General features: G+C 39.6%; 1 protein-coding gene across 2 annotated transcripts in view; it reads left to right on the top strand.

The window, feature by feature from the left end:
* Window positions 1–24957, top strand: part of APBB1IP (amyloid beta precursor protein binding family B member 1 interacting protein) — a 65472-nt gene that overhangs the window by 15373 nt on the left and 25142 nt on the right. For both annotated transcript variants that reach the window (XM_035319286.1, XM_035319285.1), the window contains exons 3-8: window positions 4122–4209; window positions 6025–6332; window positions 10904–10981; window positions 12236–12395; window positions 16047–16168; window positions 23634–23708. In XM_035319286.1, coding sequence (XP_035175177.1) covers window positions 4122–4209; window positions 6025–6332; window positions 10904–10981; window positions 12236–12395; window positions 16047–16168; window positions 23634–23708 — 831 coding nt within the window. The remainder of the gene's footprint in view (window positions 1–4121; window positions 4210–6024; window positions 6333–10903; window positions 10982–12235; window positions 12396–16046; window positions 16169–23633; window positions 23709–24957) is intronic.

Genomic DNA, 24957 nt, shown 5'->3' with positions numbered 1-24957 from the left:
TGGCCTGAATAATATGGTAATATCAATGCAGGCTTGATTGTTAGAGAGAGCTAACTGCTTATGAAAGATGCTTTCTCCCCCTGAAGAAACAAATAAGCAATTTATATTCTTCTTGGACTCAGTCCCAAGAAGTTGAAAGATTCCATCAAAACAGGAAGAGTTTGAGTCCTAATTTTCAGGTATGAATGCCTTGCATACATGGCTAAATTAGTGTCATATGTAAACTTAGGAACTAAACCCAACATTTTATATTATCTTGAATGTATGAATATAGCAATAACAGGCATCTTTATACGCCAAAATACTAAGTTATAGCTAGGGTGCAATTCAAGAATTTATAGAGACATTATTGCCAGTGCAGAATACAAACTTGAGAGGAAACTATAAAACAGCAGGAGCCTATTTCTAAAGCTACAGTTACAGAACAGTACCTGCAAAACCTGATAAAAGATAATTTTTATTTCTAAAAAAAAAAAAAAAACACTTAGTAAATGCGGTGTATATTAGTATATGCCTGCTAGAAAATGCTTAAGCTATCTCTTGGCTTCTGTGTGAGTTTGACTACTACAGCATCTGTTTTGAGGGCTCTTTCATTTTGGTGAATCCTAGTGCTTGCCAAATTAAATACGAATAATTCTGAGCCATGTAATGGGGATTGGGCTTAAACAATTGACCTTACTCCCATCCTCTCTGATGTGCTGGCATCACCCTTTCCCTGAACACTGCATGGGAGAAGGAGACAGGCATATGTGAAAGCCTGAAGACTTCCAGTGAACAGACTTGCTATAGATGTTTTGGCATGCTGGGGAGCTGAGCTCCACCACAACTGCTTCTCGCTCCCCCTCCTCAAAGGAAAAAGGGGGAGAAAATACAATGGAAAGGGCTCAGGTGTTGAGGTAAGAACGGGGAGATCACTCAACAATTATTGTCAGGGTCAAAACAGACTCAGCACAGGGAGATTCACATAAGTTATTACATTTCACTAGCAGATGTTGGTCAGTCCCTGAAGCTTCATCCCTGCCGCTCCCTCACGGTCCCTCTCTCCCCCTGCTCCCCATGGGGTCCCTCCCACAGGATGCCATCCTTCTGAACTGAGCCTGCAGGGGCTGCCCACAAGCAGCAGCTCTTCAAGAACTGCTCCCACATGGCTCCATCCCATGGGGTCCATCCCCCAGGAGCAAACTGCTCCAGCACGGGTCCCCCACAGGCGGCAGCTCCCCCCAGACCCCCTGCTCCTGCATGGGCTCCTCTCCATGGGCTGCAGCTCCGGCCTGGGGCCTGCTCCTGCGGGGGCTCTCCATGGGCCGCAGCCTCCTCCAGGCCACATCCACCTGCTCCATGGGGGCTCCTCCACAAGCTGCAGTGTGGAGATCTGCTCCATGTGGGACCCATGGGCTGCAGGGGGACAGCCTGCTCCACCGGGGGTCTCTCCACAGGCTGCAGGGGAACTGCTGCTGCGTGCCTGGAGCACCTCCTACCCTCCTGCTGCACTGCCCTTGGGGGCTGCAGGGCTTCTTCTCACTCCTCTCTCCCAGCTGCTGTGGTGCAGCAGTTTGGTTGTTTTTTAACCCCCTCCTTCAATCTGCTCTCCCAGAGGCCCAACCAGCATTGCCAATGGCTCAGCTCTGGCCAGCAGCAGGTCCCTTTTGGAGCAGACTAGAGCTGGCTCTGAGCTGACATGGGGCAGCTGCTGGGTTCTGCCCACCGAGGCCACCCCTGCAGCCCCCTGCTACCAAGCCCTTGCCATATAAACCTTGCATCTGTTAATTCCTTTAGATTCTTAATTTCCTAAACCAGTTTCTAGAGTTTTTTACCCACTTAAGAGCCTGAAAACTGAATGCAAATTTAGAATTGCACTTTTCTGCTGTTTTTAAGTACTTCATTTTAATTTTTTATTTTTTATCATTTCAGTTGTTAGCTCTTTAATTTCCATTTGTTTGTACTTTCTCTGTTTTCATTTTTCGTTCTGTACTTTCATGGCCATTATGAGATGTTACAACTTGTTGTTGTAACATTGAGTTTTTCCTTTATATGTTGAGTTTTTCCTTTATATTGTTGAGTTTTTCCTTTATATTCTTACAGTCTGCTTCATCAATACACTTTGCTCTTCATTTTTCTCATTTTACTATTTTCTCCATCACTGTGAAACTCTTATTAGCTTTGTTTCTCCTTTCCCCCAACTTACACCAAGTCAATTTTTATGAGAGTAAACATTAACACAGAAGCCATTAAAGTTGTCACTGCTTTGGTTTCCAGCTCTGTACAACTTCAGAAGAAACCAACAGGTCTTGGGTGGGTAATAGGTGAAAAGAGTTGCCAAGAAAAACATTTGCATTAGCTTTCATGAAAAATGCCTGTCAGTTTCAGGCAACTCTGCCAAATGTAAATGCTTCTGGTGCAACTTGACAGTGAACAAAATGTCACACTGTTGCACCTGAAGACCAACATCTTGCATGAATGTATGAACAAGGGTATGTAGCTTGTAGGATGAATGGAGTAATCCTTTCGTTCTGTGTAGCATTGCCACAACCTCAAGTGGGAAACTTTGTCCAGTGTTAGCACTGCGTTTTGAAGAGAAGGAAGGTTGACTGGAGAAAATCCAGAGGAAAGCAGTGGGAATGATGAGAGAAAGAAACATGACCTATGAGAAAAGATTGCATGGGGGTTGTTCAGTCTAGAGAGGAGGCCGATAATCTTAAAATACATAAAAGGCAGCTTGAGAGCAGAAAGGAGTACTTGGTTCCCCATGTCCACAGAGAATAGTGCGACGGGGAATGGCCTTCAGCTGCTGCAAGGAAGTTTAGGTTAAGCAGCAGAAGAAAGGTCTGATGGCAGGGATAGCGATCTCAACAGCGAAGCACTGGAGCAGATTGCCAGAGAATATGGAATTTATCTGATCGCAAACTTTTAAAATGAGGTTAGCTATACATTTGTCAGATTTGACCCAGGTGTAACTTACTTGTAGTTGGACAGGTCTAGACAACCCCTTGAAATTCCTTCCAGCCTTGTCCACAGTGTTTGCCTATTAGAGCTATCACCTTCCTCACTGGGGAATAGAAGTGGAATTCATCTGCACTTTATGCACTTTTCCTAACTTAGGAAGCACTGTTTCCCTGTCTGCTTCCTAAACACAAGCCACAATCAAGGAATTCTCTATTTAACTATGCAGATTTGCAGTTTCCATTGAAAACAGGATGTTTTGTGGGTTTTTTATTTTTCATTTGTTTTTGTTTTTCAAACAACAGGAGAAAACAACAGCAGAGTTACATTTATACTAGTAAACATAACACTGGAACAAATGGCACTGCATAGCTCAAATCTGTGCATGTACACAGCTAAACTCTTTCAACACGTACACCCCTCTTCCCCCCCCAGAAAAACACAAAACCCCTCAAAACCAGTCTGCTTTTATTCAGTGTCTCTATTGGAGGCTGAGAGAGTTGGGGTTGTTCAGTCTAGACCTGGGGAGACCTTATAGCAGCCTTTTAGTACCTAAAGGGGGCCTACGGGAAAGCTGGGGAGGGGCTTTTTAGCAGGGAGTGTAGTGATACGACAAGGAGTAATGGCTTTAAACTGAAAGGGTGTTGATTTAGATTAGACATTAGGAAGAAATTAACTATGGGGGTGGTGAGGCCCTGGCCCAGGCTGCCCAGAGAAGCTGTGGATGCCCCATCCCTGGAGGTGTTCAAGGCCAGGCTGGATGGGGCTTTGGGCAACCTGGTGTGGTGGGAGGTGTCCCTGCCCATGGCAGGGGGTTGGAACTGGATGGGCTTTCAGGTCTTTTCCAACCCAAACCATTCAAAGATTCTGTGAAACAGCCCAAGCCTCTGCTGTTTCCCAAACCATGCTGTACCCTGACAAGAGTTGTCGTTGGCCTAAGTCGAAATTGTGCTGGGAAGCATGCAAATCATGAAATACCTGGCATGAGATGGTGCTTGAACCCTTGTCCCAGCCCTGTTTGGTTTACCAGTCTAATCATAACCCAGAACTAGTGTGTGGCATTCTGCTCCTTGAAGAATTGACTTCATTAGATGCTTTCAGGTAATTGATTTGACAAATGTTAATGCCTATAACAGTAGTTATGTCATTAAGACACCTTTCTTTTTCTTTTACCTTAACAGAGTTTAGGAGTGGAGACTATACAACCTCTATCCCCCAAAGTGTCTAACAAGGAATGCAGCTTTACAGTGGGTTTTAAGGATTTAAACGGTAAGTAGAGAATGGACTCATTCATGCTTTTTATGCCTTTTTAAAATACCTCACAGCAACAAATGTAACAAAAAACCTTCAAACACTCTTTATCAAAAATAAAGTAAAAAAAAAAAAGTTTTGCTGGAGGGTGAGGTACATGTGTGTGTGTCTCAATTAAGGAAACTTCAGAGGAGCCATGTTTTTTAAAAGGACGTTGCTCAATCTTATACAGAAGTCAGACTCTTTAAGATGTCCAAGTATAAAGGGAACACAAAAAAGACGTACCCCAGATTACTTTTTAAAATGCCACCTTTTTACACAAAGATTTAACATACTGGAGAATTCATAAGCATTTTTTTCCAGTACAAGTACTGGCTTCAGCTGCTTTTACTTTACATTGCTTATTCTCATTCTGGCTTGCATTGTCACTTCTGCATTTGCAGCTGCTTGCTTCCCTGACAACTGAGTGAGGGAATTGATCTGAGTTTATAAAATAATACTATTTTTATCTTTGGTGGTATATTTGGTGGTGGTGTTTTTTTGTTGTTGTCATGTTGTTGGTGGTGTTTTGTTTTTTTTTTGCTTATTTGTTTTTTTTTTTAACTGGAGGGCCTGGTTATTTGCATTCCCCTGAGCTGGCTTTAACCAGTGTTTTTGTCCCAGAATGAATTCACCATTAAGCTACCCAATGCCTCTACCAGCAAGGTGGTTAGAGGTATGTAAACTGAAGAGTTCATAAGTCAGCTGAAAATAAAAGCTTATGAAAATATAATGTTAGCATAAGAGATAAAGCAGGGGAAGCTGAGTTAGTCTAGTGACATACTCACTTAGTCTGTTGAATGATCTTTTTTTTTATTGGACTATATTATCATTTTTTAATACGTAGTTCATGACTCTCTACCTCTTTCCAAAATTCCACTTAAAAGAATCACAAATTGGAAAAGCTTTCTTGAACTAGACTCTTCAAAGAGATTTAAACCACAGAATGCAGTGGTTCTTAAATAACACTTCTCTTCTAGAAAACTAAATCCTACAGGATGTTATTATACTGGATCTCTTATAGCATGTCCAGTTCAAACAACCCAAGAAGAAATTGCATATCAAGTTCCAAAATACAGTATAAGATTTTGTTTTATGCTCTGGCCATATTTATATCTGGTTGATAAAATGCTTTTGAAAAAGACTGTCTTGTTTGTTCTTTTGCTTAAAGGATCCTCAAAACCCTGCATATTACATGAGGTGTGTCACAGAGGTTGATCATGCAATTACAGATGTGCTGCAAACGATACCGTACAGTTGCATGTGTTTTAGAACTCTCCAATTCTGATTTCTGCTTCATGTTAATTTTAGATCTGTAGAACAGTACTAATATATTAAAATATTCTTGATCCAGATATCAGTTACATCGTTTGCTGTATATTATACCAAAAACTTGCTGAGCATTCATGTACATATACTTAAGTTTAGATGAATAAATAGCCTAATGGGAGCTAATGGAATTTCATGCATCCATATCACTAAGCGTATGCCCAAGAACTTTGCTGGATCAGGGCCAGATTTCCTAACATCATATAGGCCTGAGACTGTATCACTGAAGTGAAGCTTCCTGTCCTGTTTAATTTGTATTCGTAGAGTTCCTTGTACTCTAAACTTCAGTATGACTAATGGCTATTCCTAAAACATGCTTGTTTTCTTGAACATATTTCAAAATTTGTTCCCTTTCCTATCATCTTTATATCTTACAGTAACCATTAGTGCAATTAATCTTCAGTGAGCTGGAAACAGACTTTTTCATTCCATTGGCTTTGACACGTTTTTTGTTTTTCTTTACAGAATCCCTAAGTGCTCTAGAAGACAAAGACCTAGATGCTTTAATGGCTGATCTTGTAGCAGACATAAATGAAGTTGAACAGAGAACTTTACAAGCCCAGAAAACTTCTTCTGGCAACCAGCAAAGTGTTCCTTCAACACAGTGTGCCACTCAGCCTTCAACAGGCTTGGATAGTGACATTTACAGTAAATCAAGTCCCTATGTTACCATTACGGGACGGTTTGGGGATGACTTGCCTCCTCCGCCTCCAGTCCCTGATTTAGACCTTCCACCACCACCGCCACCACCTCCTCCAGAGCCACTCAGCCAGGTAAGTCTGCGTGGAATCTCATTCTAAGAATTCAGCAGCTCATGTAGTTTTACAGGTGGTGTTTGGCGTAGGAACAATGAGGATATCTAGTGTAGAAACATCTTGGGCAGGTTCTGCAGTGTTGAAACACTTAGCAACGGCGGACTGAGAGTTTTCTGTTCCAGTGGCCTTAGCAGTTTCTACCAGTTCCTTGACCTGTTGCTCATTCCTTTGCCATTCTAATTGCCATTTTGACAGCCCAAGTCAGGCATTCATCACTGGAAATGGTTTACTATAACAGAAGACTTGTTACTTTTTTTTTTTTTTAATAAGCACTGATCAGTTAGTACCTTCTTACAGAGAGTTTGGCTTTGGCATCTGTGCAAAGCATGGCCAAATATCCTACCATTTTGTGAAGGTGCCATTTTGTTATTTTCAGTCAACCCTACTGCTACTGATGAGAAAGTTCTGTGGATGCTTCCCACATCCATCTCTGGCCTAAATAATTTCCTGCAGGAAAAGGAATAGAAATAAATGGGGAAAAGCTGTTCAGTTTTGCAAAACTTAGCATTTTCTTGGAGAACGGGTGAAAGGCTGAGCACGAGAAGTACTTCTCTTCTGATCACAGTGCAGAATCACTCTGCTACTCTTGATCTTGTTACTGAAGGGAAGTAGTGAAGACCATCTGCAGTATGTGACAAAAGCTCTCGCTTAGCAGATGCCAAAATTTTAAGTAGGTACTATTTATAAACGATTGACTTACTGGTACAGTAAAAAATCAGTTATCACCATCTCCTCTGTGTTTGTGTTTCTTGCAAATCTGATTTAAGGACTGAAGTCAAGCGTGGTGTGTCTATCAGGAGCATTGGAAGTTTAATTCTTTGACGTGAGGTTGTGGAGAGGGAGGTAATGTAAGAAGAATTCTGCCCTGTCAGCCCTCTGGGAAGAGTGTGTTTGTTAGAAGAGCAATGCAGTCCAAAAATATGAATCTGAAATGCTGAAAAATCTACAAGTGTCTCTTTGAGTATTAATGTACATAGTCACTATGATGGAGAGGAGTTATTGACATTTACAGAATGGAAAAATTTTTAGGGAAGGTGAAAAGAGCTCTGTCTGCCAACGTAGAACTGTGCTGGTCAGTTTTACGTAAAACCATAGACACTTCATTGCAGTTTAAAAGCCCACACAAACTGATATGAATCACCTCAACATTACTGCTTCCTCTGTGTTTAACATCATACAGCAAACGTATTTAGTAAAAGGAAATGAAATTTTGTTAGGAAGAGGACCTTTCTGATCATACAAAAATAGTTCACGGGATAAAGCTTTATTTGGTGTATAGGACCTTTCAGTGCTCTGTCTGAAGAGTGAAAGCTGTAAACCTGTGGGAGGAACTTCACCATTTCTCCGTATTTCAAAGATAATAGTTAACTTCCTATCTTAAGGGAAAATCAGCATTTGTAAAAACAGCTAGACTCTTTCAGAAGCTGAAGTTTTTTTTATTTATCTGGTATAATTGATACAGAAAAGATGCTGTAAGATAAGCTCTTTCAATTGACTGATGAACATATCCCCATCTTGGTTTACACTGGTGACCTTTAAGGAAGTACCAAGTTTCTAAATATTCTGATTGGAAGCTGAGGAGGTGTGGTCTGGAAGGGTAGTTGGTTAGGTGAGCTGAAGAGTGGCTAAACTGACAGACTCATGGGGTAATAATCAATGTTTTGGTGGCTGCTAACAAGTGGGATCACCATTAGGGCTCATACTGTTTAATATTTTCATCTGCAACCTGAATGGTGGTGTGAAGCATCACCTGCAGATGTGCTGAAGACACTGACTGGCAGGATGAGTAGCAGAGCTTCAGTGCAGAGAGACCTTGAAAAACATGAAGACGGGCCCAGCAAAGCCCTCAGAAAGTCAGCAAGGTACAAGGCTTTACACCTGGGGGTGGAATAACCCTGTGCATTTGTACAGGGTGGGAGGTGGCAGGCTGAGGTCCAGTCAAAAAGGAGCTGGTGTTCTTGAGGCTGCCACATTGAATTGTGGTTCTTGTGGGTGCCACACTAAATATGGAAACCGAGCTGTGGTGAGAGGACCATGACCAGCATATTGAGGGAGTCATTATTTGTTTCTCCTGGCACCGGTGTGAAGCCACACCTGGAATATTGCATCCCATTTTGAGAGGGGGCATCTCCAGCAGAGATACAGGGCACAGAGTGATGAGGACTAGCTCAGACGGGTGGAGCTGGGCTTGTGTAGTCTGACAGAGGAGGCTACAGAGTGGTTAAGTGACAACCTAAAATATATGAAACTCTTCCATGGTAGTGATAGATTGTATAACAAGGGCTAACAGTTGTTTTGTTGTTTTCTAACTTCAGACTGAACATTAGGAAAACCGTTTTTGTTTCAAGATCTAGTGTAGCACTGGAACAAGTTGCCCAGAGAGGTCATAGACTCTCTTTGGAATTTTTTGTCAACTTTGCCAACAAAGCCATAGCTGACCTGATCTGGTCCTTGTGACAGTCCTGCTCTGGGCAGGGATCCAGACTCCAGACCTCCAGAGCTCTCTTCCAACCACTGCTTTTATGATGCCTTGATCTCAATCAAGCTCACTGAAGTCAACAGTTCAACACAGTTCCTTCCCTTGAATCCTGTACTGAGCTTTACTTCTCTGGAGTCCGGCCTCAGATAGCCCTGCTGAGACTAATTCTCTGTTAACTGGCATCCTTCGTTACCTGACGGTCAAACAAGATTTATTCAGCAAAAAGAGTGTTTACTTACTAAATGCAACAGGAATTCTAAATGCAAAAATGTAGCCAGAAATCTCCTCTGTCTCCCTCAGTTAAAGTGCTCCTTTGAGATTGCATGCCGAGTTAAATCTCTAGTAGAGTTTCCTGGTCTCTTTCCAGATACAGGGAGAGGGCAGAAGAGGGTGGGAACAAGAGGCAGAGGCATTTCTAAAGAATCTGTCTGCAGTAATTGATTTCCTCATTAGGCACTGATTCTGCTGTCACCCACAGCCCTCACCTCATTTTCTGGTACAGGTTATATTCAAATACTGATGGCATCTGCGAGGTATGGCTTGCTGTCCTTACAGAAAATTACCTATAGGGCTATTACACTGGTTACAGTGTGAGTGATGGAGGTAATAACTATTTAAGATACATATGGAAAGAACTGATTCCAAATTATTATTTCCTGTCTTTGTTAGTGAATATTTGCTTAGAAATTACATTTCTGCTCAGTAGGATGAATTGCAGCTGTAAGTGGAATATCTTTTCTTGCATCAAAATCCACACCCATTAGCCAGGATTCTTGACAGGTGATTCCTGAGCAAATCAAAGCTGACATTTTGTTTAATACTTCCTTTTTTCTATAGTCAAATAAGCACAATTTCATTATTCCTGTTGCATCTGTGATACTAAGACTCTATTCTCTAACCTTTAACTGTGCCAAAATTAGAAAGTACAACATTTCTTTCAAGGAAGCATAGAGCTCTCTCATAAGTTTCCATCAACTCTGACATTTATTTTTAAGACTGTCCCAAAGCTAAATACAGCTTCTACATTTTCTGTGACACTATCTGGATGACTTTTATGTGTTTCTATTTAAAGGTACAGAAAATGTGGTGATTATATTGTAGTGGGAGAATGGATCTTTTAACCTGTCAAAGCATTTCTTTGAGGGTGCTAAAATTTTGTATCTGATAGCTTATTTACTTTGTATCATTTCCTTTTTCTACATTGAGAAAGACAAAGGTTATGACAACATGACAGCTGTCAGGAGAGAGTTTTGCACAGATTTGTACAATGTGTGAACTCTGTTCGACACAGGTCACATGCAGGTGAAGCCTGAGTTATTGCTGCCTAAACTTTTCAACAGAAAGTCTGCCTGCAGGACACTCAACCACTTTAATTAAGATGGTTTTCCTGCTTCTTTCAGAGAAGTGTTTTGAAATGGTAAGACAAAGACCACAGTCTGAGAGGCTGTGTGCACTTCCCTCTGTAGAACAGCCAACCTTATTGTGGAAGCCATTTCTGTCCAACAGTTTCTGTTCAATCACAGAAACTTTTTTTGGATTCTTGAAGTTCAGCATGTTTGAGCTGTAGTAATGCAAATTTCCTACTCCATACCTGAGGAGGAAAAAAGACATTTGTGAATTGATTGCCTGGCTTTCATCGTGGAGGATTTGACAACAGCAAAGAAATTTGAAACCTTCTCTTTCAGGTTGCATATCTCACCTTGTATTTTTGACATCCTATGGGTTACTAGTGTCAAGGGGAAACAGCAATAAAACAAAAGATGTTTAGTGCAGTGAGAAGTCAATCAAGACACAGAAGAGTCCAGTTTTCAAGCATTCCTGTATCACTTGATCACATAGGAACTTTATGTCTAGAAAACAGAAGGAAACACTGCACTCAAAGCTTTGTTGAAATGATCTTAGCTCAAGGAAAGCTGGGGTTTCCCTGTAACTAGGAAGTTTCCCATGACAATCCTAATGTTCTGGATATAAATAACAAGAAACAACTCTTTTCAAGTGAATGCAAATTGCTGGCCTTGATAAGTACACCAAATATCTTGTGTCTTTTCAGGAAGAACGAGAGGCACAGGCTAAAGCTGACAAAATTAAACTTGCATTGGAGAAACTGAAGGAAGCCAAAGTTAAAAAGGTGAGCCTTAAAATAGTGAAATGCTACCATAAGAGCTATCAAGTCTATTATCATTATTCTCAGTAATAAAGTTCTTACTGAAACCATTAGGCTTACTAAAACCATTAGGCTTTTTCATACTTTGTCTTTAACTTGAGGCTTCAAAAAATATTCTGTGGAGCTGTCTTGCCATCTGCCAGTACGGGAGTCTCCATCAGAACGTTACCTCCAAGGGACTTATTTCTAAGAGGACCAGGAAGGTTCTGCCTTCCCCTCTCTCTTCCCGCAGTGTTAGGTCAGAGCCCGCTGTCCTGAGAGATTGCTTTAGAGAATGTAGAAGGTAAATAAAAACATTGCTTACTTGTGCTGTGCTAATTCCAGAAGTATGCAATTTTACTTCTAGAGTGGATACAGATTTAGCTAATTGCAATTGAATTAGTGAGGGTCTTCTTGGTAAGTCCTCTCATTGCAGTGCAATAATGTAATATAAAATAAATTTTACACCAGTAAGATAGAAGGCTTTCAGCCTGTGTCTGCACAGTGCTGCAGCGTGTCATGTAAATATGCCCACTCGTCCCAAGTTAGTGTTCCAGCTGAGCTCAGCAGAAGCTACTGTTGCTCAGTAACTTAGAAAATGGATGTAAGTACTTTCCTTATAATATATTTGCAATTCTTTATAATATTTTACTTTGGCATTTTCTTGCGTTGCTCCTCTTTGAAAAGGTGCACACAATTTCTCATTTAACAAGTAGTTCACAATAGGAAGGAATAATGAGTGTCTTTCAGGTTAATTTGGTCAATGTAAGTAACTCATCTATTTGCTTATTATTGATTTCAGGTTAGTTTGGCATGGCAGGATACCTCCATTCTTTTTATTATTTAAAACTAAACTACACCTCTCCATATTTCTAGCCTGCATTTTAGGATACTGTCTTTTTGTAGTGGTTTCCCTATCAAGCCTTTTCCTTAATAGGTTATCTAGTAGATTAAGAGAATAGAATAGCTTTTGCTTCTTCTCCATAGGATTTTTACCTTTCCTGAAATTACGTACAGGATAAAGCTCAAATTCCTTTTATGAGAAAAGGCCTTTATTTTGGTGGCAATGTAATGTCAAAGCTTCCAATATGTTTTATTCCCTCAGCTTACCGTGGGACAGGGTGCCTTTGAATCAGTAATAACCTTCAGCCTTGATTTTTCTTATCTGTGTTAGCAGATTCAGGTTAGCCCTTTACTTGCTTCTGAAATTAACTGCCTCTTCTGTGACTCTGTCCTCAGCTTGTTGTGAAGGTGCACATGTATGATAACAGCACAAAGTCGCTCATGGTGGATGAGCGACAGGTCACACGGGACGTTTTAGACAATCTCTTTGAGAAAACTCATTGTGACTGCAACGTGGACTGGTGTCTATATGAAATGTACCCAGAGCTGCAAATTGGTAAGTGGCCTAGCAGCGGGGATGTTTTGGGGTGTATAACAAATAGATACAGTGCGTTCTATGCTCTTGGTAGTCTTGAAACACAATTAATAACATTTCTCCTGTCCATGCATCCAGTGGCATTAAACATCCTAGTCTAGAAGCTGAGGGATGCTGCAGGAATGTACTGTGGCCGTTCTTGCTGTGGAATCAACGCTTCCAGTTGTCAGTAGTGCAAGCTGTAGTAGGCACCTTGCTCACCACCATTTCCATTATTTAGTTTTATACAATGTGAAGGGGCCACATGAATTTTATTGTATTTGCCAAGGCACTGACAGACCCAAACAAAAAAGTACTCAGTTCTACTCTTTGAGGAGAGGATGCAGTGCTGAAGTGCTGTCAGCAGGCTGTTACATACCAGCCAAACAAATGCAGTGATTAAACAAGACTGTCTGAGAACCATTTCAGTCTTTTGTAATGCATTTCACTTGTGGTGGTGGTTTTCTTAAGCAAAGTTGTGAACAGGATATTTCTCTTCAACAGGACTGCAGCTCTGCTGGTGGTACCATATGACTCTAGGAAGTAACTAGCCCTCCAGGTACCTAGGAAACAGCTGTGCAAAACTTGTGCAATTTTTGTTACAACTTAATAAGTTTTGTTTCAAAAAGACTTCAAGGCTTAATTAAGGACGGAGTATTCTCTCATTATGAGTTAATTCAGAATCTTTTTATTGTCCAGGCTGCAAAGGTATTCACAGCACAAGAAGAAAATTGCCACAGCTTTCTTCCAGGGTAGCATTTGACCTACAGAAACTGGAAACTGTCAAACAATCTTTAGCCTTCTCAGTTTACAGGTTCCCAACAGAAGTGCAAATATGCACAAAATTAAATATCAATATTGTACTTAAGAAGATCCCCAGGAGTAATCATCCTGCTAAACTAAAACAAAGAAATGTAAAAATAGCTGGAAAAAGCCTGACTACTCATAAGCAAAAGAGAGACTCATTTGCTTGTAAGAGAGTAACAGTAGACAGGAGACAGTAACTGCCAATCTGTTCTTTCTACTTTAAGATGATGCATGGAGCAATATTGCCACATTCTTTTGTATCAGCTTATCTTAACTAAGGAAGGACTGGAATTGTCATTAGACCCTAGAGATGTCACAAATGTCACTTTGAATAGTTCTAGGGTGTTTGCTTGTCTTCAAAAGTTGCTCCCTCTGGTCGGGTGTGACTTGGACAATCATGTCTGAGTGTAAGGATGACAGCATATATTTTGATACATACTTTATTATACATACATTATGAATGTTAAAAAGAATGTTGTTAGGTTTCTTTGTATTCTGAATGGCCATTTTTTAATTCACCATCACACAATTAAAACCATGGGTATCAGGGAGAGCATATATTACAAATATTGGGGTTAATGGATTATTTTTTTTAAGTAGAATCAGTTGTGTTACTTTAGTCCCAGCTAAAGCTGGGTGCTTTGCACTGTATTAATATAGCAAAAAAATTGTTCTCATAATGAGTAAAAACTGTTTTATAAGCGTGGACATAAGAAGAGTAGAAAAGGAAGTAAATCAGTAGTTGGTTCAGGAAGAAGAGAAAAGTCTGTGAACTCCTGATGCAGAGGCCTCTCACCACGTCCCAGTGAGCTGGGGATGGAGCCTTTTTGTTTGCAGAATGGAATTTTTATATAGATGCAAGTATACGTGTTCTTTTGTCTGCTTCCACTGCACAGCAACATGCAGTTTTTGTTCAAAATCATAACAATGTGAAGTGTTCTTAATTCCTGTCAGATTATTTCTTGGCAGTTCTAAATAGTTCTATAACTGAGCATGCTTAGATACAGGCTTTCTCTCCCTTTATCTTTCTGCTTGCTTTCCACTTTAGAATTCAAGAGAATAAAATCACATTTACTTTAAGTAGCAAATCTAAGCAAGAAATATTTCAGCCTGAACTGATGTTCCAAAAAGTCCAGGCTAGTTTTATATCGGAAGACAGAATATTTTCTACAATCATTGCAAGTAAACTACCATAGTCTTATATTAATTGCATGTTAATATCACAAATAATTTCAGTGGTGGTATAACACTGGGCTGTACATAGCAGTATGTATTTTGCAATAAAGAGTACTGTCTTATATGTCCAGATTTGACATTTATTTCTAAAGTTAATTATTTTTAAAAAAACAAAACAAACAAACAAAAAACAACTCCTAAGGATACCTTTTATATGAGAAAATTATGCGACTGAAAATAAGCAAACAAAAGTTTGTGTGTCAAAAATTAGTGTTAAAGAAGAAATGATGAAATAATTAAACCACCAATCCCTCTGCCTTGCTCTTCTTACTCACCTTTCTTTGATATGTAATTTGACTCCCAGTGTAATCACAGTAGATGAGTAGGTTTTCTGTTATGACCTGATAATTATTTTACAGTTATCCTGGACTGTAAGACAGTGTTTCAAAAGATTACTTGTGTTTTATATTTCCAGTGCAGTGCAGAAATATCAGTTGCTAAATGGAGAGTATCATATTGGTTGTGCGTTAAATACCACTGTGTAATTGTGAACTGTCCTTGAAAGTAATCTCAGTTTGTGATTTTTTATTTCACAGAACTGAGTTTTGATGGGGCATCCTGATCTCTTTAAAGTAATGAGAAGTGCTAGAGAAAATACACAACGGATACGTTATCTCCTCTTACACTAGGCCAATCTAAGCCATTGAGAAATGTGATCATCGAAGACCACTGAATTTGGAGTACAGCTGTTCTCAGGGAACTCAAACTTGAAAATCAGAGCTGGTTGAATTCCTCACCCAGATGCTAAATTTGTAGAAAACTGCAGTTTGGGTCCTTCCAAAATTACCTGTCAAATTATGCTAAATTCCTTTTCCTTCTAAAGGGGATTTGTGTGTCTGTTCAGCTGCTTTATACGAGTGAAACCCCAGAAGGGAGAGATCAAACGTTACCTAACCTCAGAATAACTTGGTGGCTTTTCTGGGTGGAGGTTCTGGGTTCAGATCAGATTAGGAAGGGAGAGAGCTGACAGTAGGTCTCCCACCTCTCTGGTGAGTTTAATTGCTTAGATGCTGAGTGAAACAGTAGATTTTCACATCAGTTCATAACCTTTCTGTTTCCTTTGTTTTGCCATTTCTGTTTTTAAATATTTGTCTGAAACTAAACATTTTATTTTCAGTGCATAGAGTTCTTTCTGCTGACAAAGAGTAGTTTTTCATTTGTTTCAGTAAGTGGAATGACAAGGAAATATTTTTTTTCCCAATTCAGTAGTCAAAGTGTGAATATATCCCTAGTGATACTGCAAACCGTAAAAAATAAAAGCAATCAAAACAAGAAGGGCATTGAGAAACATGGGTGTAACCATCCACTCCTAGTGGGTCACTGGTTCCAGCCTTTGGTCAACAGCCCCGAGATGCAGGAGGACTCTAAGGGTGTGCCTGAGCTACATAAGGCATCTTCTGTAGCTGATTTGAACTTCCGTGTGACACTATTTTCATGTGGTTTTGCTCCCTTCTGTGCAATGGAAAAGACTGCTGGGCTCTCCAGTTCTGAATGAACATCAGATAATGATTACATTCTGACACAGGAATTTCTGCAGCCTCAGGAGAGGGGAGAGTTTGTGTGTCTTACGTTACCTTTTTGTGTCTCCAGAAAGGTTTTTTGAAGACCATGAAAATGTTGTTGAAGTGTTATCAGATTGGACTCGAGACACTGAGAATAAGATTCTATTTTTGGAAAAACCTGAAAAATATGCTTTATTTAAAAATCCCCAGGTAAGGTGACGTGGTAGTTGGATAATGATGTCATTTTATCTGTGCACTGCCTATTCCATTTTTAATTTGCTTTCAGCTCTGTCAGTTCTAAATGAGATAAAGCTAACCTTCTGTTTTCAGAAAAAAAAAATGTTAAATGCAAGGATTTGAAAACGAGTGCTTTCTGTTCTTTGCTGATACTATTGTAAAATCACGTCTGCAGTGGTATAAAATGAGATGTGTACTTCTCTGATACAAGCTGTTGAGATCGCAGAGCTGTAAAAACCTGGCCTTTGTCATTACTACATTTTCACCATTCCTTCTGATGAAAATCAATACTTTCTTGAAGGTCCAGTTTTCATCAGTTGTATGTGAAACCTCATAAAGAGTATGCTGAGTACTAAAAGTTTATCTGTATTTCATTTAGACTGGGAAGAGGAACTGGGGAAACAGTAACCTTCTGTGTATACTGACTTTATAAAAAGAGGGATCTGTACACTGAGCTGCATTAAATAATTTCACATAGGTGTATTCACGAATCATTTCTTTCTTGTAAAATGTGGTTGAAACCACGTTTACGAATGCCGTACCACATACAAGTGATGGATTCTGGAGCGCTAGGTCTTTTCCCCGTGCTTGTTAGCTCATTGAGCACCTGGTTTGATCCTGAGGGCAGCAAGAGAAAAATGAGCAATTCAGCATTGCTGAAGAAATGAGTCAAATATATACTTAGGACGTATTTTTTAGAATGAGCCAATGTTTCACATAAAACCTGCAGAGAGGAAATTTCCTTCATCGACATAACAAGTATCCACAGTCAGGGAAAGAAAACTTACCCTGCAGTGTACATGGTCTAATGTTGATTTTTAATATGAAACAGCAAAGCCAAGTTTGGAAGTAAAACATACATGATGGCTCAAGATGTCATAGTTACTAGTGCACGTAAACATACTTAGCAGCAGAGGGAAAATTGTACATTTGCCTTGTACACTAGTAGCGTTGTTTGCTGTGGCTTAGGGTAGGGCCTCCTGGGAAATAAATCTTTGATGAAGATTCTAAGTATTTTGATAGCAATGACTTTTAGAAATAAACATGACCTAAGCCAAGAACAAAATAAGAGTCTAACTCTGTCCTCCCTGTTGGGGCACAATGAGCTTGATCTGGACATGTGTGTAGTCCCTGGTCTTCTGCACCTCTGTGATAAGCTCTAAAATGAACAGCCTAAGGAAATTGGATCAGTTGTAGCTATCACACTATTGAAGTATTTTGACAGTAATAAAATCTAACCATCTGCCAGGCTCAGTAAATTCAAACACTGTGGGACAGGCAGTATAGTACAGGCATACAGAAGTATAGAATCGTTCATTTGGAAAGGGCTATCAGAGATCTTCTAGGCCATCTGTCTGACCATTTCAGGGCTAACCAAAAGTTAAACCATATTATTGAGGATGTACACTTACTATGTTATTATGTTTGGTATGTAATCTGGAGTGAATCCCTGGAAAGGTAAACTAAGCAAAAAATGCTCAGTTGTTGGGGGACATAAATGATGTATGATTATGTAGCAAACTACTTAAGGAAATTATGATATAATTTTTATATCATATTTTTCATATTTATTTATTTATGACCAGTGGTAATGCAGCAGCAGCAGGAAACCTTGTTCCTTATGGTATTCTTATTTAGTGTTCATTCTGTCAGAGATTACTTGTGAAGATCTGTAACTTACAGATATTTTTCTGTAGAAAAGAGACAAATTCCAAACGCAGCCAGATGCCTACAATTTATCGTTGGATGAAATAGTGAAACTAGCTTTTAATCACAGAGGTTTGATACAATGAAATTATTTTTAAAAATCGAATCATTAAAATGTCAAGATGCATTGCGCAAGCATGTGGACCTCTGGAGAATATCTGTGACCTGTGCTAATATTCATTGTTTCTTTCTGTGAACTGGTCACATATCCAGTATAGATTAAAGAACAATTAATTAAACATGTTTCATTTCTAAGGAGGAATTGAAGTTTTGAAATGCAGGGTTTATCCACTACGACAGGGTTTATCTATTCTAGCAACGTACTGCTTAGCTAAGGCTATTGGCTGTTTTTGTAGACTGTCATTCTTGTCACGCTGTCTTCTCTAATATTTATCTGCAACTTTGTTCCTTAAATCGTTATTTGAAGTCTTTGGAACACATTTTGGAAAAAGCATTTTGCAAAATACTCAGGTCTCCCCTTCTTCACCAAGACAGGAACACTTTTGCTCTTTTCTCACAGAGAAATCAGAGTGAAAGACTGTTCTGTGAATGCCATCAGTGACTCATCTATAGAGACAGCATCATGAGTCCATGACTAAAGAATGAAACAAAAATACATAGTATGTGTAGAGATAAAGAAAATCTTTATAATAGAGGAAGGTTGATGTTTTGACATGCAGTTGAGTGATGCTGTGAGCGATGCTGTGCTTGACTTTTGAAGGGGAAGGTTCTCAGGTCTCAATGCCTTTTTTTCAAAAAGCTCAAGGAATAATCCTCAGCTGATAGAAACTCTCATTTAGGAACGTAGGAAGTGTTTTTGCTTCACCTAAACAAGGTTATTTGTAAGGGGCAGCTGAATCTAAACTGCTGACTATTAAGTGTTGGTCACACCCTTAGAACATTGCATTTGTTTTTTTGGCCTCTTAGCGGTGGCAAAATCCACTGCTTACATGGATTTTGTTTACCTGTGTTTCTCTGTTGCTGATAAAAACAGCCAAGAAAATTTCAAATAGTCCAGGTAATCAGGTGATTCCACAGGGCATTATTTGGGAAACTATTGAAATCTGGGTACAGTATGTACTTTATGCTTCTGCTCTCTCATTTATAAGCCAAAAGCAAAAGCTTTGTCCTCCAATGGAGAAACCGTACACCGAATTGACTCTTTTTTTTTGTTTTTGTTTTTCCCTAAAAGCAGCAGCAGAAGGTGGAGTAAGAACTTGTGATGTCTTTCATAACGGGACATCTATAGTGGGTTTTCACTCTTGTATGTTTATTTTCAAGTCAGTGAAATTGGGCTGGTATCCACCAGATGACATTTCTGTTTTTAACCACTTTGGCCAGGCTTTATGAACCATGTATTTTGTTCTTATTTTGTTCCCTCCACTGTTACTGTGCGAAGGAAACAGAGACAGGTGGTAGGGAACCTGACTGTTCAGTGTGCTGGCAAAGGCACATAGAAATAGAAGTGAGAAAAGGGAAGTGCTTTTCACTGTGCTCCCAGTGTTTAGTAATCTTAATTTCTTTCTCTGTTAGTTGTATCTCAGAGGATGGTATACTTTCAAGCTGAAGATGCTACTTGGATAAATATTTTTTTCTTTTTCTGTCTTGGGACAGTATCACAAATAGTTTTTATATACAGTTTAACTGTTTTACAGGCAACTTTTAATCAGCCTATTAAGTGCTTTGTTGTTAGCTGCATAAGCTCCTTGTTTATATATGTCTTTCATTTGTTCCACATTCCCCCCTCCTAAAACACTTGGAGATCATCATCCTCAAGGCATGAAAAGTAAGCTGTAGCAATTTCTTCAAATGTTATAAAATTGAGGAAGCAGAGATCAATTCTTTTATTATTAAAAAAAAAAAAAAAAAAAAAAAGCTTTGCCTTTATTTTCTTTTCTTTATTTTCATTTGTGGTCTCCAGAGCAATTGTAGGTATCTTGTAATATTTTGAATGTGCGCTTTTTTAGGGGACACATCATATGGTTTGCAGATATGACCACGTTCTGGTTTGTTTGTTTGTTTTCTGCACAAAGTGTGCTGCATTGTGTACACAGTTGAAATGGGATGCATGTAGCACATGAGTGTGAGCTGGCCAGTTTTCAATTCATTCCAGGTGCAGTTTGGATGAGGATAATCAGGCAGTTCTTTGCACAAAGAAAACTCATGTCTATCTCACTGCACAGTGTTTGGTCTGCACTGTTATGGACTTTGCAAGTCTTCTGGAAAAACAGTTTCAGTAGAATGAAAGCAAAAATACACTTCACTAAGCAGAAGTGAAAGCCAAAGGAGGATGCTGCCTTGAAAACCTATTTCTGCTATGTACTGGCAAGTAGCTGCTGCATTCCCACTTAAACGGAGACTTTGCCACTGTCCTGCATGAATACAGGGAGAAATGCAGGCATAACGTCTATTAAAGCTGTCATACCTGGCTGGCAGTACGTGGCAAAACTGCCCCTGCAGCTCTGCATTAATCTGACTCAGGCAAAATGACATGGGAGAGAGAACTGGCTTTGTGTTAGCTTCAGCCCATGTGGGGTGTAAAGGCTCAGGGAAGAATTCAACAGCAACACTCAACTTCTCAGTTCTGCTGCAAACATTAGGAAAAATTTCTTTACTACAAGGGTGCTCCAACACTGGAAGAGGCTTCCTAGAGAGGTGGTTGATGCCCCATCAGATAGTGACAATGTTCAAGAGACATTTGGATTAATGCCATCAATAACATGCTTTAATTCTTGGTTAGCCCTGAAGTGATCAGGCAGTTGGACTCAATGATCTTTGAAGGTCACTTCCAACTGAACTATTCGATTTTAAATAGCCCAAACAGAATAAACAAAGCAAACCCAATGACAGAGTGTGCCAGCATAGTTTGGTTTGTTAAAATAATCCTTTGTGTTTGCTTTCTTACGTTATCATCATAAGAGGATGAATCTGTCCTGTTAAGTAAGCTCAGCTCTCTGTCAAGGGAAAGACATTGTCTTTTGAAGTAAAAAATGGTTAATTCTCAAATCTGTAGACATATGTTGAGAGCTGCCCTGCAGCCACACACATCTTGTCCCATTAAAGACCGGACATCCCAAACCAAACATGCTTTTACCAGTGGAGTTCTCAGCCAGGCAAGATCTTGCTTTTTATCATGACCTTTGACTACTGGACTTGGAATGACCTCTTATGGACACATGTGGTTGCCTCCCATAGGATGACTGCTGCTGATAAAAATAGGAGACCACACAGTGATAAAACAAGTACAGTGTTCTGTCTGCTCCCCAGGTCTTCAGCCACTGACAAATAATAAGCACCATAAGAATTCCACATTTCAGGGCAGAGACGTAAAGGAGGTAATCAGTAATAAGTGAAATGCGTGTTGACAGGTGAAGGATGACAGAGTACGTCTGTATAACAGGGGTTTAAGTGACAGAGCCCTGCTTCCCTAATGAACAAGCTGCCTTGTGAGAGATCCAGCGTGGATATCATTAGAAACTTTCTCTCTTTACCATTGATTATGTCAGCACAGGGTGGTCTGTGTTTCTTCTAAATAAATGCCAGATGCCTGCATGTGATTCAGCTGTAATCAGAGGAGCTTTGTTTTCTTACTATCAGTGCACTGAGGACTGACTGAGACAGATGAATGCTCTCCCCACCCGTAGTAAAGTTGATGACTCAAGGGCTTGTTGAGACAGTGACAAGGTGCACTTACCTTGATAAATCATCCCTGTGTATGGTAGGGGTTGCACGACGTCTTTATAATGACCTGAAGAAAGAGGCTTTCAGCTTGGAAGTCCCTCCACTTTCCACATCCATCTCAAGGTCATCCCAACCCAGCCTCACAGTGCCCTCTGAGCTTTCTCTTCATACCTTCCTCAATACAAAACTGTGTGTGCCAACATCAAGCCGTATGTTCCTATCCTATATTCATACCACAGACACGGCACCAGCATAGGCCCAATTGCACAGTGGCTGAGTTTTTGATGTCCCATGTCTGACTTAATGTGAACTTTTAATAGAGCATTTTTTAAAGAACTGCCTTTGAGATCATCCACACCTCTTCCTCTCTTGGTGCCCCTCCAAAAGCCATCTGTTATGAGGCTTGCGTTCTGGCAGACTGTTCTTCACAGCACTGCTTGAAAAAGATGTGGTTGTTTGAAAAGGCAGATAAATCTTGTCGCTGTAAACATGTTATGATGGCAGGGTAGGTTTGCTGCTTGTTTGTGTATTTCATATTGTATAGAAGCAGCATGTTCCTTCATGTACATGTTTCTCATTTGTTTTTCAATAACGCTTTGCATTTGCCTTGTAGTTTACTCTGTTGATTTCTAGCCATGTTAAATACATTGCCACATTCTCATAATTTTGAGACGTGTATCTTGGTTGTACAACAGTTCTATATTGCTGCAGAATTAAAGTTAGGAGTAATTTTTAAATAGATAACTTTCAAAAAATTTTGTTATTTTACTATTTTGTCTGTCTCTTGGAAAAAAAAAAAAAAAAAAAAAAGTGTTTTATGCCCTTTGTTCTGCCAGCTTAACTTTTTGATTAATTTCAGGGAAATCAGTAAGGTTGTCACATGCACGAGGTGAATCTCAAATCCAAGCTCCTGTTCTTTCTGTATTTTTGTTTGGAAGGTGGTAAACACAAGCACTTTGAGTGTTATCATTCTGACTTCAGGCTCATGGATCCAGGTTCTCCTTGCTGCATGGCTTAACTCCGTGATCTCCCTGCCTCCTTCATGCATAGTGACCGTACCGCCTGCAGGCAGCCAGGGACTCTGCCGTGCTCGCTGTTGAGCAAAGCCACTGGATGTGCTGTGGCATGCAAAGCCTTGCATTCTCCAGATCTACCTTCAAAAAACCTGAAACGCTTTCTTGTACAGTGCAAATGGATGCAAAATTATTTCTGCTGTTTAACAGTGGGTGAATTTATTCTTGCTGGTAACTGTGTGCATGAGGCGCTGCGCTTCCTTGTCTTCAGGGGCAGGCAGGCACTAGGTCCTCTGAGGGCAGCTGCAGCTTCACATAGCCACTGTCAGAGAGGCAGAGGGCTAGTCTCAAAGTGTAGGCTTGTGATGCAGTGTTCTGGAGAGCATGTGCCAAGATAGCATGGTAATCATTTAGTACACTGTTTTCTTCTTGATTTTTGAATACCTTTTCCATTGTTTCAAAAACATTTTGCAGGACATGAACAGGGGAATTAAAAGGAGAAAGTAGTATTTTTTTAATAAACTCTTCACATATAAACACTGTTATTAAAAATGAAGAGCTGAGTCTATTGAATACTAGATATGAAGTATGCAAATTATCAAATTGGGTTGTTAGGAAACATGCTTTCTAGCCTTTTGGTGTTGCATTTTCTTCATCTTACATTATCACGTAAAATGTGTTCTCTACTGCCATAATAATATAGGAAACTGTGAAAATGGGAATGATAAAATCAAACCCATTGATCTAGAGAAACAGCCAAATGTGTTTTTAAATTTTGGGAGGCTGTAAATACATAGTCAAAAGTAATTTTGAATTACTTTTCTATTATATTCAAAATGAAGAATCAAAACTCATCAGTAGGCAAAGGTGACTGAGGCTTTCTATAAGAATTCATATGCAACTGCTTCCTACATTTGTTAGCATGCACACGCCGTATCAGAAGACTGAATAACTATTGAATGAGTTTGTAGTGATCTTGTTACTTGTTGTATTGCTGTCTTTATAAACAACATCCATTTCTTCTGTGTCTTAATCAGAATTTCTACCTGGCAAACAAAGGGAAGAATGAAATCAAAGAAATGAATGATAAAAACAAAGAGGCCTTACTGGAGGTAAGCCAGCTTTCTAGGTTGAAGCTTTAACTGTCACCAAAACTCTGCCACCATCTGCATCTGCCCTGTTACAACAGGGTTCAGTTTTTGTGGGCAGAAGTGCAACAACAGGAAGTTCTGTGATGGTTGCTACCAGCAGCTTTGTGTCTAAGGTTTAACATTCGGCTTTTCCTCTGCATCTGCTGCTCACTACTAAAAATGCAGGTTTTGTACCCTATCAGAAATTAAATGATGGAGAATGAGTTTATTGTTACAGACCGCAACACTTGTTACAGACCACAACACAAAGAAATGTTTTGCTTAGCGTTTCCACAAAGAGTAATGACACGATACCAATAAAGGCAATGTTGTGCAAATACAAATATAAGAAACAATTGAGCCACACCCTTAGGTCAGCTTTTGTGACTTTGTATTAGGAAGACCGATCAGTAGCAAACAATTCTATTTTGTGTTAGAAACAGATGTACTTCTCACTACCTCAAATCGTTAGCTGTACTGCAACAGAAAATGAACCTTTGCACTTTTTCAGGAAGTCTGTTTAGCCTCTTGCCTTTCCTGCTAAAGTTTTACTTCAGCTGTATGATTTGAGAGAGAAAAATCCAGAGTTACATTGAAGTTTTGTGAAAGATTATCACGGTTTTCCTGGAAAGCATTTTGGCTTTGGTAAAAAATCAGGAAAGGAATGCCTTTCTTGGGTGCCTGAGGATTCCCATTTTAAAATCACTACATCATCACGAAGGCAACAGATGTCAACCAGCTGAAGTCCTGGTAAATTCTAAAACAAAATATTAAGTGCATAAGGATGTTGGCATTAAAAATTGCCCATCAGCAGGTCCTTCAAGCAAACAGTGAAGTATATTTGTTTAGAGTGTTGCAAATGCTAGCAGGTATTTAAAAGTGAAAGTGATGATTAAGGGGGATTTTTCTTCTAAGCAATCTCTAAAGATTCTCTCTACAGAACCTATAGATATAGCAACAGAGAAAAAGCAACAGCAGCAATATCAAGCATTCTGTTTTATTGCCTTCATTGGGTAAATCTATGTCCAGTTAAAACCTTTTCTAGTTTTTTTTGTTGTTGTTTGGTTGGTTTTTGTGTTTTTTTTGCCTTGACCCTTTAGAGACTGGAGATTTGCAAGTCGTCTTTTCCAGCATGAGCATCCAGCTTGCATGTCTGAGTTACCACATTAGCTTAGAAAAGTTTCCTTTGCCAATCTAAGGTGTTCATCCCCCTGGTAACTGCATTCCCCAT

This window comes from Oxyura jamaicensis, chromosome 2 (assembly GCF_011077185.1).
Source record: "Oxyura jamaicensis isolate SHBP4307 breed ruddy duck chromosome 2, BPBGC_Ojam_1.0, whole genome shotgun sequence".
NCBI classification, from domain to species: domain Eukaryota; kingdom Metazoa; phylum Chordata; class Aves; order Anseriformes; family Anatidae; genus Oxyura; species Oxyura jamaicensis.
The sequence above is the reverse complement of the archived record's forward strand: the minus strand, read 5'-3'. Positions and strand labels throughout refer to the sequence as shown.